General features: G+C 37.9%; 1 protein-coding gene across 1 annotated transcript; it reads right to left on the bottom strand.

Moving 5' to 3' along the window:
• Positions 1–5637: 5637 nt before the first annotated feature.
• Positions 5638–16991, bottom strand: LOC108680172. The gene is made up of 10 exons (XM_018168944.2): positions 16160–16991; positions 15616–15750; positions 12754–12952; positions 12499–12581; positions 11076–11183; positions 10688–10775; positions 10222–10441; positions 9648–9728; positions 8643–8765; positions 5638–7580 (listed from the first exon to the last, which is right to left on the bottom strand). Exons 1-10 carry the CDS (start codon positions 16813–16815, stop codon positions 7489–7491), a joined length of 1785 nt encoding a protein of 594 aa, XP_018024433.1. The 5' UTR covers positions 16816–16991; the 3' UTR covers positions 5638–7488.
• Positions 16992–17351: the final 360 nt, after the last annotated feature.

Raw genomic sequence — 17351 nt, 5'->3', positions numbered from 1 at the left:
TTATATCTATTGCCTAATGGTCATTACATGAAAAATGTTAAAAAAATAATTCATTTTATATCAAAAATTACTTCAATATACCCATTTGAATCAAATTCATGCATTGATCCAGGCAGGCCAAACTGAAAGTGGACCGAATTGTCAATGCACCTGGACCACTTTACTGATGTCTTTGGCTTTCAGGATTTCATGTTCTCCCCTCTCAAAAATTCCCTCACAATAGTTTATCAAAAAATTGCAAGACTTCAGGATTGGCAGCTACCCTAGAGAGTTAAATTGTAAGGGAAATATGTGAACTGGTGCTGGTCCTACTAAACAAAATTCCTAGTTTAATAGCCATAAATAAAATCTTCATCAACATTTTCAATATCAACATTTCTTTCCCATCATGGTTGTTGAGGACAAGATGTTGATGGACCGAAAATAGAAATTAAGCAAAAGTCACACACCGTGCAGAAAGGATTTCTAGGAATGAAGGTTAATATACTCAATGGCGACACAGCTGGGCCCAAAACTAGAAAATATGAAGCTGCTTTTTACTGAAATATTGTGGCAGAAAATTAAGGTAACCAAGGAATTTGTAACTTTGTAACTTGTAAGTTACAAAACTTAAATACCTACTTTGATTTCATAAAAACAATTGAACTAAAATTTTCTTTGTCTTTATAAATTCAAACTGCTAACTCATAGCAGTGAAACTCTGATTTGACTTAACAAAAATGTAATGACCATCATGAAATAGCAATTGAAATTGCCTCAAAAAATTGTGTTCTTATGGTAAACTTCAAACAAATGATTCGTCAATCAACATATAACCCATGGCTTGGCAAATAAGTTTGCAACTTGAAAATTGTTTTCAAGAACTTGAAAAATGAAATCATGACTCAAAAAAATTTGAAGGGAACTCACAGGCCATAAGCCCCCTCAAGTCTTGAGGCTTGTGAGAGTGAGACCACAGCTTGGTCGTTTTTTCTATTATCAATTTTTCATTATAAAAATTAGATGAACCTAAAATTGTAAACATCATGATCCTATCACCCTATCAGGTCAATCTGAAATATCAGGCTGAACTTTCCAAGAATGACTAGTGAAACAATACTTGCATTGGCATAGGGGATTTTATAATATATGGGAAAAAATGTGCTATTTTTCTTATTATTTTTAAAGAAAATAAAGCAAGGCCTTTGGAAAAGAGCAAATTTTGTGCATACATGGCTGGCAATCAGCCTTACATAGATATTTTGGTCTTGTTGAAACTTGTTCAGGAGTGCCTTTGGCCCAACTTTCTAGTATGGCCTGTCAAAGCTCAGAGAGAGAGAGAGACTCTAGAGTAGGCATTTTCCTCAATCCTCAGACCTCACTTGCATTTGTTTTTATCTAGGTATATCCCATGTTTTGTTGTTCAATTCTGAAGTACCTGCTAAGTTAGGCTGAGGCAACGTATGGTTATGATTATGGTAAGCTGTATGGTAGATACAGCCTTTAGGTCTTCAGAAGTTCAGAACTGAAGTTTTTGTCAAACATTATAGGTTGCGTGCATTGGTTCATTTATTACTTCTTGTTGCCAAATGTTGGTCACCTTTTTTTATAAAATTCTTGCTTATTTATAGAAAAAAGCCCAGTCAAGCTAATACAGGATAAAAATCATGTCTTTGATCATTGATTAGTTTATTGATTACTATCTATTATCTATAACTGCCTACATAGTGTACAATGCACATTTGTACATAGTACATACTACATCATAACAACCAATATATACTATACAGGTAAGTGAGGTAACATACTATGGATGCTATTGCCAGTATTGGTGCCAAATTGGAAAATCAAGCTATAAATCAAGCAGAAGCTACAGTTAGTACCCACCTCATTATAATACCCATCAATCCATCATAACCTATGAACATGAAAGAGAAAAAAATACACTAAATTGTAGACTATTTCATATTTTCATCCAGCCATTGTTGTAGTCTGGTAACAGCTTTCCCAATTTCTTTGGTAAAAAAATAACAAAAATGGCACATCAACATGGTAGTCTACAACTTTTGAAAATTGCCTGTGAAAAGATTATTTTCACCCATGACCATTGATTTTGGGAAAGTCTGTCTGATTACTCTGATAGGGAAATTTTGGATTGGTATTGTTGGCTACAGGCTAAGGTGGAAAATGAGCATTAATTTAACCAAAACATAAATAAATAAAAATAAATAAGAACTATTCAAGAAATATTTTACAAAATACACAACTTACAATCTTACATGAATGCTGAAAAATTATACTGAAATTCATAATCGCAAACCAGATATTTCTTAGGTACTTCTGAGAATTAGATTACCTATTTGCAATTCTCTCATATACTCAAAATTTAAACCAATATCTCATGTATGATAATGCTGGACAGCTGGAATTGGTGTCCGTGATACTCTGCTGCTGCCTGCTCTACTCATAACATCCTTCATTATTTGTCTTCAGTTCATACCTACCTAAGATGATAAGACTCATGATAAGAGACAAGACTCCATATTGAACTTGAGAAGTTGAGGAAGTCTAAAAAAGTCTTGAACTTGAGGAAGTCTCTACTTTAGGGTTTTGCCAGTTGGCAGTTGCCACTCTGGCAGCAGGCCAGTGGCTCATAGCTGGCTCTCCCACTTGGGTTGGACCCACTGGGCACTGGCCACTGTGGCCAGTGGCCACTGCCACTAGCTATGCAGAAATTGGGCATGTCATTCATAATTAGTGTCAATGAAATGAATGGATCTATGAATGTAAGAACTGATAAAAAAATTAATTAATTGCTTCATTCACAATCTGACCTCCTTAAAGTGTTAACTGTTAAATAGCTAACTACCTATAGGTCCTATACTATTATAGAATATAGATTATGGAACTAGAATTAAGCTTAATTTATGCCCCTATTATTTCTCAGCATTTCATAGTAAATTCAGGTAGTCCATAGTGGCAGTGCTTTGTTTGAAATTTGTTATTTATTTGCTATATGGCAATTGTGCATTGTAAATATGTAGTTTACGCAGATGAATGTCCGGGCCTCAGTCCGGCTAATGCCATGGTACCTAATTCAATTGTTCGCTGGAAGCCTCGAAGTCGAATGGCTCCATACCATTCCACATAGCATGATACATCATACATGCAAATGCAATGAATGACAGTTATGACTTATGAACTTATGACACGTCATAGTACATACATCGATGATCGACACGTTCTGACTTTCATGTATATGGCTCCGAAAGAGTTCGCGTACCGAAGTAAATCCTGCAAAGGACGTTCATTACCTGACTGCACTTCTGCACACTGGTCACTCGCTGGTGAAAAAAAGTGGTGATGAACGACACGTAGGCTACCACAGTTTGGGCCCACCGGCTAACGGCTACGGTGTCTAAACATAGTGAACAAACAACCTAATTGCCACTTTGGATAAAACTTGTGGCGACAAATGCGCCTACCAGCCTGATCTCTGTCAGAAATAGAAAACAAAGCAGCAGACTGAGAGTCTGAGACTCGGAGCTCTGCTAGATTTGGTTAAAACTGTTGTGCATTTGCAATTTTTGTATACGATTAAACGCCAGTTCTGGAGGGTGGGTGAGTGTTTCCAAAGACGCATTGTAGCGAAATATTCCGTGAACCTAAAAAATTAGTTTATCGATGGTATCAGGAAGAATTGAAACGGTGAATGATGTTTTCATGAAAATTGTTATTTTTTTCTTTGCAGACACATTCGTTCAGAACATCTCAAAATTAAAATTTTCTACAATTTTCTACGCACCTCATTGATGTAACGCACCTCATTGATGTAACGCACCTCATTGATGTAAAGCACCTCATTGATGTAACGCACCTCATGTGACGTAACGCACCTCATTGATGTAACGCATCTCATGTGATGTTATGCACCTCATTGATGTAACGCACCTCATTGATGTAACTCACCTCATTTGATGTAACGCACCTCATTGATGTAACGCACCTCATTGATGTAACGCACCTCATGTGATGTAACCCACCTCATTGATGTAACGAACCTCATTGGTGTAACGCACCTCATGTGATGTAACGCACCTCAACTTTTTAAAATGAATCTATTGAATTTTGTACAACTCTTCATCACTCTCATTGTGTGAAATTAATAATTAAAATATCACAAATTAACGGCCTGGTGCAACAGTGCTATTGAATGCCTCATTCGCCCTCGTATGGAGGATGCATACATAGGCGTCAACTGAAATAAATTCAGCTGCTTGTGACGATTTGAAAATTATTTGCTATAACATGTATTATTAAGAATGAAGGACGATGCAGATATGTTCAGATTTTTTAAAGACTTAGTTGTATTAGGAATAGGAACGTTGGTATTTTTTTCATAATATTATGTAACATGAAGGTTTCGTATCAACCAAACATAAACTATGAATCGAACTTACTTCAGTCATATCTACATTACTCTCATATTCATCAAAATAAAGTGTTTTATTTTGTGGCAAAATTTGTAGTGTCTATCAATAACTATTTACTGTTTTTTCGTTTTACTATATGTTTTTCTATGTTCTATATTTTTCTAAGTGTATATGCATATTGGGTCGAGTTATATGCACGTATCTTATAGGAGGGTTGAGGGGTTAGTCAGTTTTGCGACCTCTGTGTTATTAATTCATGGATAATCGGCAGTAATGTGTTAATATTTCAAACAAGTTTCAAATCCCGGATTATAAAATTAATGTAGATTAATAGTCGTTTGATCTTCTTCTCAAACCGAAGCCACAGAGCTCACGTCACCTGCTAATTTTATTAAGGTTTCTAAATTTCCAAATACTTTGTGTCATGTATATTTTCGAATATATATCATTTAGGAATATTATAAACTGAATTTGCATACAAATAGATCTATGTTTAAGGCGTTGAGATCCTATAACGTTTCTCGCCATATATATGCTCTGATCTGTGCCGAACAAAAAACATAAGGAAGGAATCAGGTACTTTTGACCACTACACTGAAACACAGTCCTACAACTAATTATCAAACAAAATCCCTTGTAAATAACATATTCAATCATTTTTTTCATCTTGATCATCATACTGTTCGTGATTATATTTAAGCTCGCGCAGTGCAGCGGCCATGCGCCGCACAGACGCGTGAAGCCGATGATTGGTGGAATTGCAGCATGTAGGAAACCTAACCAATATATAGAAATTGCGACGTGCTTTTAACTGTCTACTAGCAGCCGCACGAACTGTGGTGCACTTAATTGTTAGACGAATTACTATATTTCCACTGTTGCAATATTATAAAAAAAAAGTTAGCACTAATTCGGTCTCTATTCTAAAATTTACCAGCTCCATTGATTGAATATTAACTGACGTGGAAGCTTCTTGTGGTCAGATCGGTGCCGTCCACACCTGCACTCAATTTGGCCCTCCCCAGTCTATCACAACAACAACATAACATAACATAGCGATGTCGGCGCTGAAGAGTAGGCCTGATGTGGCCTGTCGCCAATTCTTACTTTTCGTGACTTGTTCACAGAAGATCTAAAATCGTGTCATTTGACCGGATCTTTTCAGGACTGACAATAGTTTGAAATAGCTACTAGACTTCCACCGGGTTCGATTGAAATAGCTACTAGATTTACACCGGGTTCGATATGGTGCTAGGCATTTAAAGTCTGACCACTCGCAACTGCTGCATGGTTTCTACGATAGATAAATTTGACTTAGAAACCTCCTCTCTCTTAGTGCAGGTTACTGATTTATTTAATCAGAAAACCCTAGCCATGCGACATATAATCCGTAAATGTGGCACTGCATGAATCTAGTTGAGAATACCTCAAATCAGAATTTATTTGCACGAGTATGAATAGCACAGTGATAGGTGATCATTAAAAAGAACATATGAGAACATTTAGGAACGAAAATGTATATATTATCCCTCCAGTCGTTAGTTCAACCTGGGGTATTCAAACCCTAACCTCTCGGCTTATGGAAAAGCGAATTTCATCTTTTTTTCAATTACATACAATCATATGAATTTGGCTGATTCTAGACTACTCGAAGCAGATATTCGGAGTAAAATGTAATCAAAATAGTGGCTTATTTCACTAACACTATGATGAAAATATATTTACTTCAATAAAAAAATCTGAGTTAGACTAACTTTTATTTCAACGATTAAAAAGTGGCCGCTCAAGCTCTACCATGAAAATGTATTCCTCATTTTTCGTCTTCATATACCGAGGTTAATTTAAGGTAACATTTTTTATGAAATGGGATTTCTAAAAAACATGTTATAAATTCGTTGAAATAAATCATTATCTTTTACTACTTCTTCAGTCTCAACAGAATCTCCGACCGCCATTCATTATTTAAAAATCAGCATTTGACATTGCGCCAACATGCAAATACGCTATAAAAACATTTCTTAAAATATTAAAATTTCACTAACATCTAATTGTGGGAAACATTGAAAATGTAGGCACTTTATACGGTGAGAATATAATATATATAGTTACCTTTTCAGATAAATATGTTTCTATATATAAATAGTATTTTCCTTTTCACTTCAACATTCCATTTCCTCAAATTCGTGCTCGACGCAGAACAAGTTCAATCCTTGCGTAACAAGGTGCACAATTTCGTTACTTTTGTTCCATATAAATTTTTCTGAAAAACTGTGACATGACTGGAGGAGCGTTCCCTATTTACTTATAAACTTGAAATAAGATTTGATTCACTTCATCGCTGCGACAAATTAACTATAAAATGCAATAAATTAATTTCGACAATTCAACGAAAAAATGCATAAGATTAATTATCGATAAATCGTAGGAGTGTACGGCAATTATAAGATTGATGCAACTCTTCTTATTGCATTAGAAATAATTAGACTAACCAGGAAACCACCTTATATACTTGGGCTCAAAACATTCTACGTTTCAAGTTCCATCAACATATGTACAGCAATAGCAATTAGACATCAGTAAACGGTAGTCTTGTGATAGCGAGGTGCGTTGGACTCATATAACCTTATTTTCAACAATCAGTCTTGTACATTAAAATATATAAATTATTTTAGCTGATAATAACACACATAGGTAGGTTAAACTAGACGTGCTGTAGCGCCATATTCATATTAGATGTGGATATAACCCACTCTTAATTGTCATGTTTATAAGGATTCGTAAGATAGAGCCATCACTCATAAAGATGCATGGGTCAAAATGTGACAAACTTTTTTATCCACAACACGAGCAGAGAGCGGACCTATAACAGCACTGATACGTTCTTTTGTCGTGCCTAACTGGGTGGAGATGATCCATACAAGGTAAAAAGAGCATCGCTGTTGTGACAATAACCCACTCATTTCTGTGAGAGATCCTCTTCTTCAAGCAGGTACGATTCGTGAGCTGGAAGGCTTGTGGTGCTTTATATTTCCTGTCAACTGAAGACCAGTTAATGAAGTTCATTCAACGTATTCTTTCAGCTTGACGTGATGACGTAAATGACTGATAGCCAAACCGCGAAGGGAGAGTGACGCACCCACGACGCGTAGTCCAAGTTTACCGAATTTCCTGAAACATAAAAGAAAATTTATTTCTATTCACGCAGTACGCGATCACGCGCTCAACGATAAAAAAATACAAAGTCATCTAGGTTGCTATGTTCGTGATGTGCACCTCTGACACTATTGATCGTTGCAATGAACTTGTCCCCGTTCGGGAAAGGAATGTTGTCTTTGTTAACACAATAAAATTAAACGGATTTTACATTAGGTATAGATGAAAATTTGTTAACGCGGAGGAATGATTTTGTGGCATTGACAGCACTTTAATTCACACTCATTATATTATATTAAAAAATTTTGTAACATGCAACTGATGGACGTATTCTAGATTCAACCTATTTTGGCACAAATATCACGTACGAAGCATCCGCTTGCATGGTGATGTAAACTTGAACTTGTTTAAAGTATTTATTCCTCAATATAGCATTGCTTTCATGATATCGGTAAAATACTGAACAACTCTAAGCTGCTGTCAAGTGTCGGTGCGACACATGAGAAGTGTGTGTAAGCTTCACTGTTTGCACCAAATGTTGCTATTGGCAACGTCATCTACAAGATGATCGTGATCGATCAGCGAGTGTGTATCGGAAGGTGCCTACCGCGCTTGAGCTTGCCTTTGTTCTGCTAACTTGCATGTGGTACAAGTGAAGCTGTAATTTGATCATTATATATGTACGATGAGGAAGCAAGATGTGGATTAACTGAATAGTAGCTTTAATTTTGTATATGGTACATAGAATGTCAAATGGAAGCAGTATTCATTTTGTAGAGGGCGTGATTTTTCTTTCACCATTAGAAAATTATGAATATATGTAGCTCATTAATATTTTCATAGAGAGGAAAATTTCATGAGTTTCAATCTGCTTCTTCACTCTTTTTCTATGATTAAGTTGTTAACAAATATTGATTACTAGTTTCCAAAGCATATATAATTAAATTCGTTTTCAAACAAAAGGTACCTAATCTGGTCCACGTGATATGATCTATAAGTCTATATCAACCAATTTTTGCAAACGCTAGAAAGGTATGTTCTTAATTTTTTTAATTTATTAAAAAGAATATTTCTCACCCAGGGCGCGAACATGGTGCGTGTTGATGGCAACCACTTGTCTCCTGCTCTCTGTGAGCCACGCGCTCACCCTATTGGTCAGCTCCTCCGTGGTCTCCCACACTCCGCCCCAAACACTACAATCTGAGCAAAATACGTCGAATTTGCAGAAAATTTCCCATAACTTTGGTAATAAAAGTTTGACTTTACTTTTATTGTGCCTATATTAATTACCATTCCTCTCTTCTATTTTAGTCAACAGCGCAATTTCGCTACTTATCGAATTTATTTTTAGGGACCATTTGGCGTCATTTTCACGGTTCACTTGACAGCTGCTCCCTACGACCATGGAAGCTGCTGCCGCAATTGCCCAAATGCTTGTAATATAAATAAACACTCCTCATGCATATAAAAAAACATTCCTCTCACATTTCATTATTACTCCTACCTGCAATTAACGTGATTATTCTTGAAGTATAACCGTATAATAAACCACTATGAAAAGGTCATTGATAGTACATTGGGTATCGGGACTACAAGTATGACATTCATTTTAAAATGACAATCCAAAGTTTGCAGATTTCGTTGCTGGGAGACGTTGAATCATCCTAACACTTAATCCATGTATTATATAGTAACGGATATATCTGTTCACTAACTTTGTTCACGGCTTTATTAGTTTACTTTTTTTTAATTTCACTGATTTTTTTAGAGCAATTGTATACCAATGATATATGATCGGCCTGCGTTTCAGCCACAAGTTAACCACATTATGACTCCTAGAGCGTTGGATATGAAATGCGAGGGAACCGTAGGATTCAATACTATATTCTATCAGCAAAATCGATTGGGATTGAAGATTTCGTGGTGTAGATCTTCAATATAATGCGACCTTTTTGAACATAATAGAATACTGAATACCCGTTCATAGTTCTGAATGGATGTTTCTGAACATAATTGATATTGATGGGAACCTGATAAATTATCAATGATCAATATATAATAGTTTATGCGTAACAATCTCACGTGGTTCAACAAGACGGGGTAGAAATGACGTGCAGGTGAGGCCTTTGTTCCTGACGTTGCAGGCTCCACCACCGCCGTCTACTGAAGGCAGAGCGTTAAGGCAGTCAGTAAAATTATGATAAATTGTCCAACTCGTAATGAATTAATGAGCTCAAGGCTTCTTGAATGAGTTTAGAAGTGATGAGATTATTCCAACGCTTTTTATAAAGTGACCGGTGATTTTAAAGCGAACGGGCGAACACAATGCACAAAAAATTATTTTGCAAAGAGATATGATTACAAGATGTGCCCATGATCAATAGATAGCCCATGATAATTTTCCATTAATATATTGAAAAAGAGAAAATTTAAAGTGATAATTTTTGTTAGGTTGTAATTAAAATATGATCGACAATCTTCTTACAGTAAATCGGAAACTCTGTATTGCGCTACACTTATTTTCTCCATGATTGTGCAATGCACGTCAATGCAACTTAACGCTAAGTGACTTAGTTTCTTTTAATGATCTAGCATATAACCGCCAGGTCTTAGAAACGAAAGGTTCCCGCCGCGCTGAACTGATCAGCCTGCTCACCTTTAGACAAAGACAGATCTTTCCAGGGCTCCTGCGAGATGACATCGAGTTCTTCCCACTGCTGCTCCAGCGACACATCGTCGCGTCCTCCCTCTTCCTCGAGGTCGTCCACGAGGTACACCACGCGCACGAACCTGTAGAACTTGCTGGGCACCAAACCTGGGCTCTCCAGCAGCCACGTCGAGCTCGAACTCGACTGGCCCGCCCGCTGATCAAGGACCTGCATTTGGAGATCGCAGATTTTTTATAGACATTTTTCTATAAATGAATAGTAAGAATCGTGTTTTTAATGCTGCAGGTGAAACCATCAACATTTTTACGTCCATAATCATTCAATACTTTATACATGGATTGCATAGGATCTATCGAAACGGAAGGGGATGTATTAGTACGGTATAAGTGCGCCCATATTATCACATCATGTGTGATGTAGAGGATGAACAGCCTGCGCTTGTATATATATCACCTCGAGGTTGCAGAGTCTCATGGAGGCGTCACAGCTGCACCACGCGAGGGCGCGTGTGATCACTTCAGCTACCGTGTCTTCGTTGGACCTGAGTTAGTCATACATGGTACGTTTCATATCATGGATGACATTGCAATATATCTTGTTTGCATGTAAGTTCTGATTGGAATAACTATCATTTGTGTTTAAGTAATCGATCGAAATTAAGTAATCGATCGAAATTTATATCAATACATAATTTTATTGAATGCGTAAATTATCGGAGAATATTTAGAATCGATCATGTGAATGGAATCCAATTAAAAGTATAAAAATCATACATTTCAAATTAATAAACACATTTTAAGAGACTGAATTCTCCTCTGCAAGCCAAGCTTGAGTGCCTCACCTGGCCGAGAAGTCTCTGATGCCAACGATGACTGCGGTTGGTGCCTTCTTTTGCGTCCGCGACGTTTGGTATTCCGTGAGAAAGAAAACTCGCAAAAACCTGCAAAACCTGCCAACAGAAAACGCTTCATTTTTAGAATTGCATCACGGTGAGATAGAAAACTTTTTTCGACAGGCTTGCACTGGAGCGAAACTCAAAAATATTTCATTTCGTTTTTTAGCGCATTTTCTCATCTATGGAAAAAAAGGTGCTATTATGCTCGTCATGTCCGTCCGTCGGTCTGTCCGTGACCACGTTTTCGTCGACGAGAAAATGCGCTCTCTGTCACTCACTGCAATGAGTACTGAGTTATATTTTTTGACACGGGGATGGCATTCAGAGCTCAATAAAATTTATTTTAACAGTCTCTGCAATCTTTTATTGCTTGCCTACCTAGTCAGCCTACATGACAACAAACTTGATCTCAATTCACTAATATTAAATGAACACTTCTACTGAAATTTAAATTTTAGTTGTATTCTATTTAGCTTTTAACTGATCTTCCATTGATTCGGCGGCATAAACATCGGTGTTCACTGAGTAAATCCGACTTATTAGCCCTGAAATTACCATAAATTTGGTAAATAAGAGAGTCTCTATGTTCCCACCTAGTAAACAGAGACACCAAACTTGAAGGTGAAGGTATGGGCGAACTGGATGCAAATCGTTACAATTAATATCTGGTCGAGAATATCTGCATGGTCATGTTAGCTTTCAATACATTCACAGTACAACGAGTGTGATTTAACCTGACTCATCACATTGCTCTAAACCGTCATCTGACATTTGTAGCTCAAAGTTTAGCTAAGAATTTCCATAGGTCTCTCATAGTGAGACGAGCAGCGTACGTGACCGTCTGCCTCATAACCTTTCGAATATCACTGATTCTATAAAATAACAACAACTTCACAGAACTCGAGGGCATCATTAATGATTGAATTTATCTCTAACTCGTGCTCTGTTTTGTCAGCTGCTCTGAATTTAATGTGTAATAAGCAAGGAGTTCAAATTCAGAACGATCATAGAAGAGACTTGGCGTAATCGTCCATTTCAAATTCATCTATATACACGCGATTCTATAAAAAAATATAACTCAGTACTCACTGCAGTGAATGACAGAGAGCGCATTTTCTCGTCGACGAAAACTTGAGGTCACGGACAGACGGACGGACAGACGAACAGACAGACACACGGACATGGCGAGGGCAATAGTGCATTTTTTCCATAAATGAGAAAATGCGCTAAATAGAAAAGTGCCACAGAAAAACAAAAGAGCCTAGAGAGTTTCAGGGGACACACTTTGAACTAATCCTTCACACCACAATTAAGGGCAATTATGTCTGCTATTGATTGAAAATTCAGTGTTTGTGGCACAGAACATCACCTGGTGAAGCCGTGCTGCGTGTACGTCACACTGCCGCTCTCCGTGTCAATGTCAGCGTCGTACAGGCCCGACAGCGGTGCATCCTGGACCCGGCATTTGCCCAAATAAATAATAATATGCATCGATAATCTAATTCATATATCAATATTTCCTTGGTACATCAAGGATTGAACTTTTAAACTCAGAATTTATTATTTATCAATACAATTTTCGTTATTTCAAATGCAGTAATACGGAGAGCAAGAGCCAGCGTACGAGGGTCTGTATGGACAGCAACGACACGGTGGGCAGCCTGTTGGTGAGGTAGCCGCTGATTACATCCATGAGCTCTTCAAGGCTCTGCGCAGCGCCGGAAAAGACGCTTTTTCCTTTCTGGCGAGGAGTGAAATCTCTGTAGCCTATCACCACGCGGGGGCACTCGTGCGGGGTCCGCTGCAGCCACACCCGGACGCCTCTGTGTGGGAAACCCATGACAACAATCCATCAAGACGCCCGGGGGTGTGAACTTCATTGAATTCTTTGTATGTTATGCAAGGATTGCGCCACAAATGGTGTTACACGCGACGGCCTTTGTAATTAAAAGATAGGGGGAGGCTGTAGTAAATGTGCCATTCAAACGCACTTACTTACTCGAACTTGCTTCTGTAGCGAAGACTCGCATTGAAACCACAATTACGTGGCTTAGAGAGACCACGTATCATATATGCAAATATATTCTGACTGAAGGACGACTAAAGTACATAGTATAATAAAATTATATTTTCTATTCGTACTGATCGCCATAAAATGAGAAGGTATGCATTGTATTGGTAAGGTATGCATTTTAATGATATGCCCATGACTTCAATATCAACGCCGAATTTATACAAATGAAAATTTAAATCCACTATCGTAAGCAAGATTCCGATTTCAACCTCAATTAAAATGACTGCAAGGAGTCCATGTCCGGGAATTACACGAAGGTAGGATCATCCTGGAGTGTCGTTACTCCTGCAAGAGCCCGTATTGATGATATGCTTCCTGGAATCGGTCCAGTTCGAAGAACCAACTTATAGTGACTCCACGAATTAAAGTACTGCTCATGCAAACGATTCCTTTCAAAAACAGAATATAAGCTCAAGTAATTACTTTCATATTTTATGTTAGCCCTTGCTTTCATTGCTGTCACACAAAGGATGGACGGCGTTGTACCTTTTGGCGACCAGTGTCCACATTTTCTCAGAAGCAGCACGCTCGAGTGTTCATCAATAATCATTATTCCATCTTCCTTTGTCATCGTCACTCTAGCGCATGTGCACGCACATGCATTGTGTGCACGATAATGGCGTCTGAAACTCATTGCATCAATGATTCACTGCTCCAAGTTCATTTATCACGGCCAATGTTGGGGCTGGGCTACGCAAAAGTTCTGAATAGAGTGTGAGGTGCAGCTTGCGCGTCAAGAATCAATACGTTGCTCGGCCTTTGTGCAGGCCAGGCCATGAAAAAACCAGTAGGTGGCGATCCACTGATGCCACTCACGCGGTATTGGCTGTGCCCGATGGACTCGTTCTAAGAACGTCCTCGATTCCAGGGCTCGAGGAATGGTGCCAGGGTCAGCATGAGACATTATAATACGACGCCACCGTATGACTTACAACATGCAACCTATCGAATTCGCTATCGCTGATACGCGTTCAACATGCATCGTAGTCGATCAAATATTTTTCGAGCGTGACACAATTTCTAGCATGACTTGTTTGCACGCACGCTTCTAATCAATGATACTCAACAACAGTTCTTTCTTTCATCGACTTCCTTGATGCGTTATCCGCATATGCCGTTAAATTCGTTGGTATTGTAATTCTACCAAAAAATTAGGTTTAATATTGACCTTCAATCTGTTTAATGCAGTTGATCTTCATGCCAGTTTTCTGCAGATTATTGGCCGATAAACACATCATTTCGTTCGTGTGGTGAAGAGCTTAGAAAGATCTCTTTGTTCGCATGCAACTCCGTGCAGTGCACTCTCTTCGCCTGATGTAAAATTTATCATGCATATATCAAACAGTCATTGCGACGTATGGATTTCTTCCTACATTCATAGCCTGAGCTTCATATATTCATCCAGAATGACGACATAAGCCGTCTCAATTTCGCCTCCGTTACCGTTTGCACACAGCGGCGAAGGAAATCATGTCATGGTGGGGCAGTGTTGATAGTTATTCGCTAAAATTTTTTAACAATAAGAACCCAAGAACCCGGTTACATACTAACTGATCAAAAATTTCTTATAGTGCGTTAAAGTGGATTAAAATAAAATATTTTTAATTTAAATTGTAGAAATTTTAGGGGAATTTTGGCTGAATCAGCTTCCACGGTTCAACTTATCGTGTCCTGATGGGATTAGGTAAATGTGGACATTATTGGTTAGAATAACTGTTTTTGCAGATAAAATATTCACAGCACCACGGTTTTTATGGAAATCTCTCTTATGTTATTATAATCTTAAATTAAATAATCGATAGTATAGCTGAATACTGTTTAGCTATTAGTTGCGTGATTGCGATCATACTAGTCTATTTTAAAAAATAAATACAGCGTAGGTACTAATTTTGGGGGTACCCTGAGAAGAAAGGAGAACATACATGAATTCTTAATTACCACGGATAAAATTGCGCAAATTTATCACCAGGTTACCGCCAAAGAAAATGTAAACTTAACAAACACACCCATTTAATTGCCTGTAAAGTGACGTATTCCGTTATAAAAATATATCTTTGATACAATTCCTGTCAAGCTTCACAGCTTATGTTTTTATTCAAATATGTAAAGTCATTTTTACATGAGCTCTACTTTTGGCAAACACCCAAATGGCAGTGCGTTTGCAATTGAAAAGTTTCTGATGATTCAACGTAACTTATTGCTCTTCATATCCTTTACTTTCGACGTTCGAGTTAAATATAAAAAGCTTTTAAGTAGCGATTTTCGAAGGATGTTTGCAGTGAATACTTTGCAACGCGTTAGTGTGACAAAATTAATTGCTGGCATTTTTCTATCAAATCTGCTCTTATCAGTGTAATGAGGACACCAGTGGAAATAGGTTTATTCCTGATCTATTCTTATTTGTAGCTGTACCTTAGAGCGGTGTGATAAGGCCACGCATCTTTTTGAGCTGTGTTGCCATCAGAAGTTAAAGGTAGCGCCTCGCAGCCTACCACTTTGATCTTCGTGTCGAGGCTGAGCCACTGGTTTACTTGCTCCACGACCTCCCTGGTGGCGACAAACGGCAAAAACTTTACATGTGTCAACTCATCAATCAATTTTGGTTTAGGAATTCTGCAGCTCCACTTTAAATCTTTCTGCAGCTCTTTCCATTTCTGCAGCTCCTCCAATTAGTTCATTGAATGTTGGTTGATTAATTTTATTTACATGTTCATACGGAATGTTTCAAGTGAACGAAAATGTAATTTTGGGTTTGTTAAAACATTTACCATAAACCAAAGGTGGGCATGTCAAGTTTGTTCAGTTCGACTACGACTACTGTTCATCAGTTAGGTCTTAAATTAACTTATGCCCAAATACATGATCGTTGATGATTCAAATTCTAAATGATCGTTGATGTACCTAGCCACATGGAATCATAATATTAAACAGAAATTTTTTTATCAGCACGGCTTACCCGAAGTATGAGTAGACTGTAGTCAAACATGAAGATCTGTTCGGACACTTCTTGGGAATAAAATCCTTGCTGAAGATCCCTAAAGGCATAAAATTGCCCCACCGAGGACCGGTTGCTGAATGTATTGAATGAGAAATTTTAGATAAACTTTTTTCTTCGTCTGCTTGGTTAGATTCTGAAATGGCTTGTTGAGGATAAATTCTAAAATTGGTTGTATCTGATGTAAGGTGGTCTTCATCAGCAATAGAAGTCTGAACGATGCTTAAATCTTCCGGGTCTTGGATTTCATCGTAGCCGGTTGTTGTTTTTTCTGGAGGTATATCTAGTTCAGTTGTATATTTTAAATTGAGCAAACTGTTTACTTCTTGAGAAGATTGTCTTCCTGTAGGAGTACTGCTAATAATGAGGGTCTCTGACTTTTTAGGAGTTTCTTCCCTCTGATTTGAATCCACGTTATTTTGATCACCAGTCACTTCTACGTCTCCAGTATTTTTAAAGAGATCTACTTCTTCGGGAACTTCGGAATCTTCAAATGTCACCACCTCTAGCGGAGCTTCTGTATCTACAGGACATTCCGTTTGTACATCGTCCTGCTGGGGTTCTTCATTTTCGTCATCGTTCACAGGCGAAACCGTTATTTCAGTAGGATTTGCCATATTTTACTCAATCGTACATATTTTGGTTTAATAATACGTTAAAACCATACACTCACATTCGTTTCAAATCCATTAAAACTCAACACGTTTTCGTCGACCGCTAGGAGCGCACTAAGAACTTTCAGTGATTCACTCAAGGCTCGGAGAGTCGTTGCGGGCACTATTGATCAAGTGACTGCTGCTCATCGACTGACGAGAGCGACGCGACACCGTCAGGCGTGACAATCACTCCATGTAAATCCACTGGCACAGATGAGGAATATTGAATTACACGTGAACCGCAAATTCCATTCTCTTATATGCAAATCAATAGCCACGGGCTACAATAAACCCCATCAGAGCTCAGTTAAGGCCTCAGAAGAGTTAACACAGCATAGCATATTCGGCGTTGGAGGAATAAGCCTGTTCAGACCTGCAGCCGATCTGTATTTTTCGTGACTTCTTCACATATCTCAAAGTTGGTCTTTTGACGAGATTTTTTCAACTGACGTTGTTTACATCATCACTTATACTAGTTCCGCAGGGTGTCAGTCATT

Source organism: Hyalella azteca, unplaced genomic scaffold (genome assembly GCF_000764305.2).
Source record: "Hyalella azteca isolate HAZT.00-mixed unplaced genomic scaffold, Hazt_2.0.2 contig11259, whole genome shotgun sequence".
Taxonomy (NCBI): domain Eukaryota; kingdom Metazoa; phylum Arthropoda; class Malacostraca; order Amphipoda; family Hyalellidae; genus Hyalella; species Hyalella azteca.
Note: the sequence above shows the minus strand (reverse complement) of the source record. Positions and strands in the feature narration are given on the sequence as shown.

Bases quoted from the DNA above. Each gene is read 5' to 3' on its own strand.
- LOC108680172 (XM_018168944.2), bottom strand. From the start codon at position 16,815: ATGGCAAATCCTACTGAAATAACGGTTTCGCCTGTGAACGATGACGAA. The intron at 10,442-10,687 runs GTGATATATATA...CTCCAAATGCAG, and splicing joins TGAGACTCTGCAACCTCGAG to GTCCTTGATCAGCGGGCGGG. The intron at 9,729-10,221 runs GTGAGCAGGCTG...CTCTGCCTTCAG, and splicing joins AGATCTGTCTTTGTCTAAAG to TAGACGGCGGTGGTGGAGCC.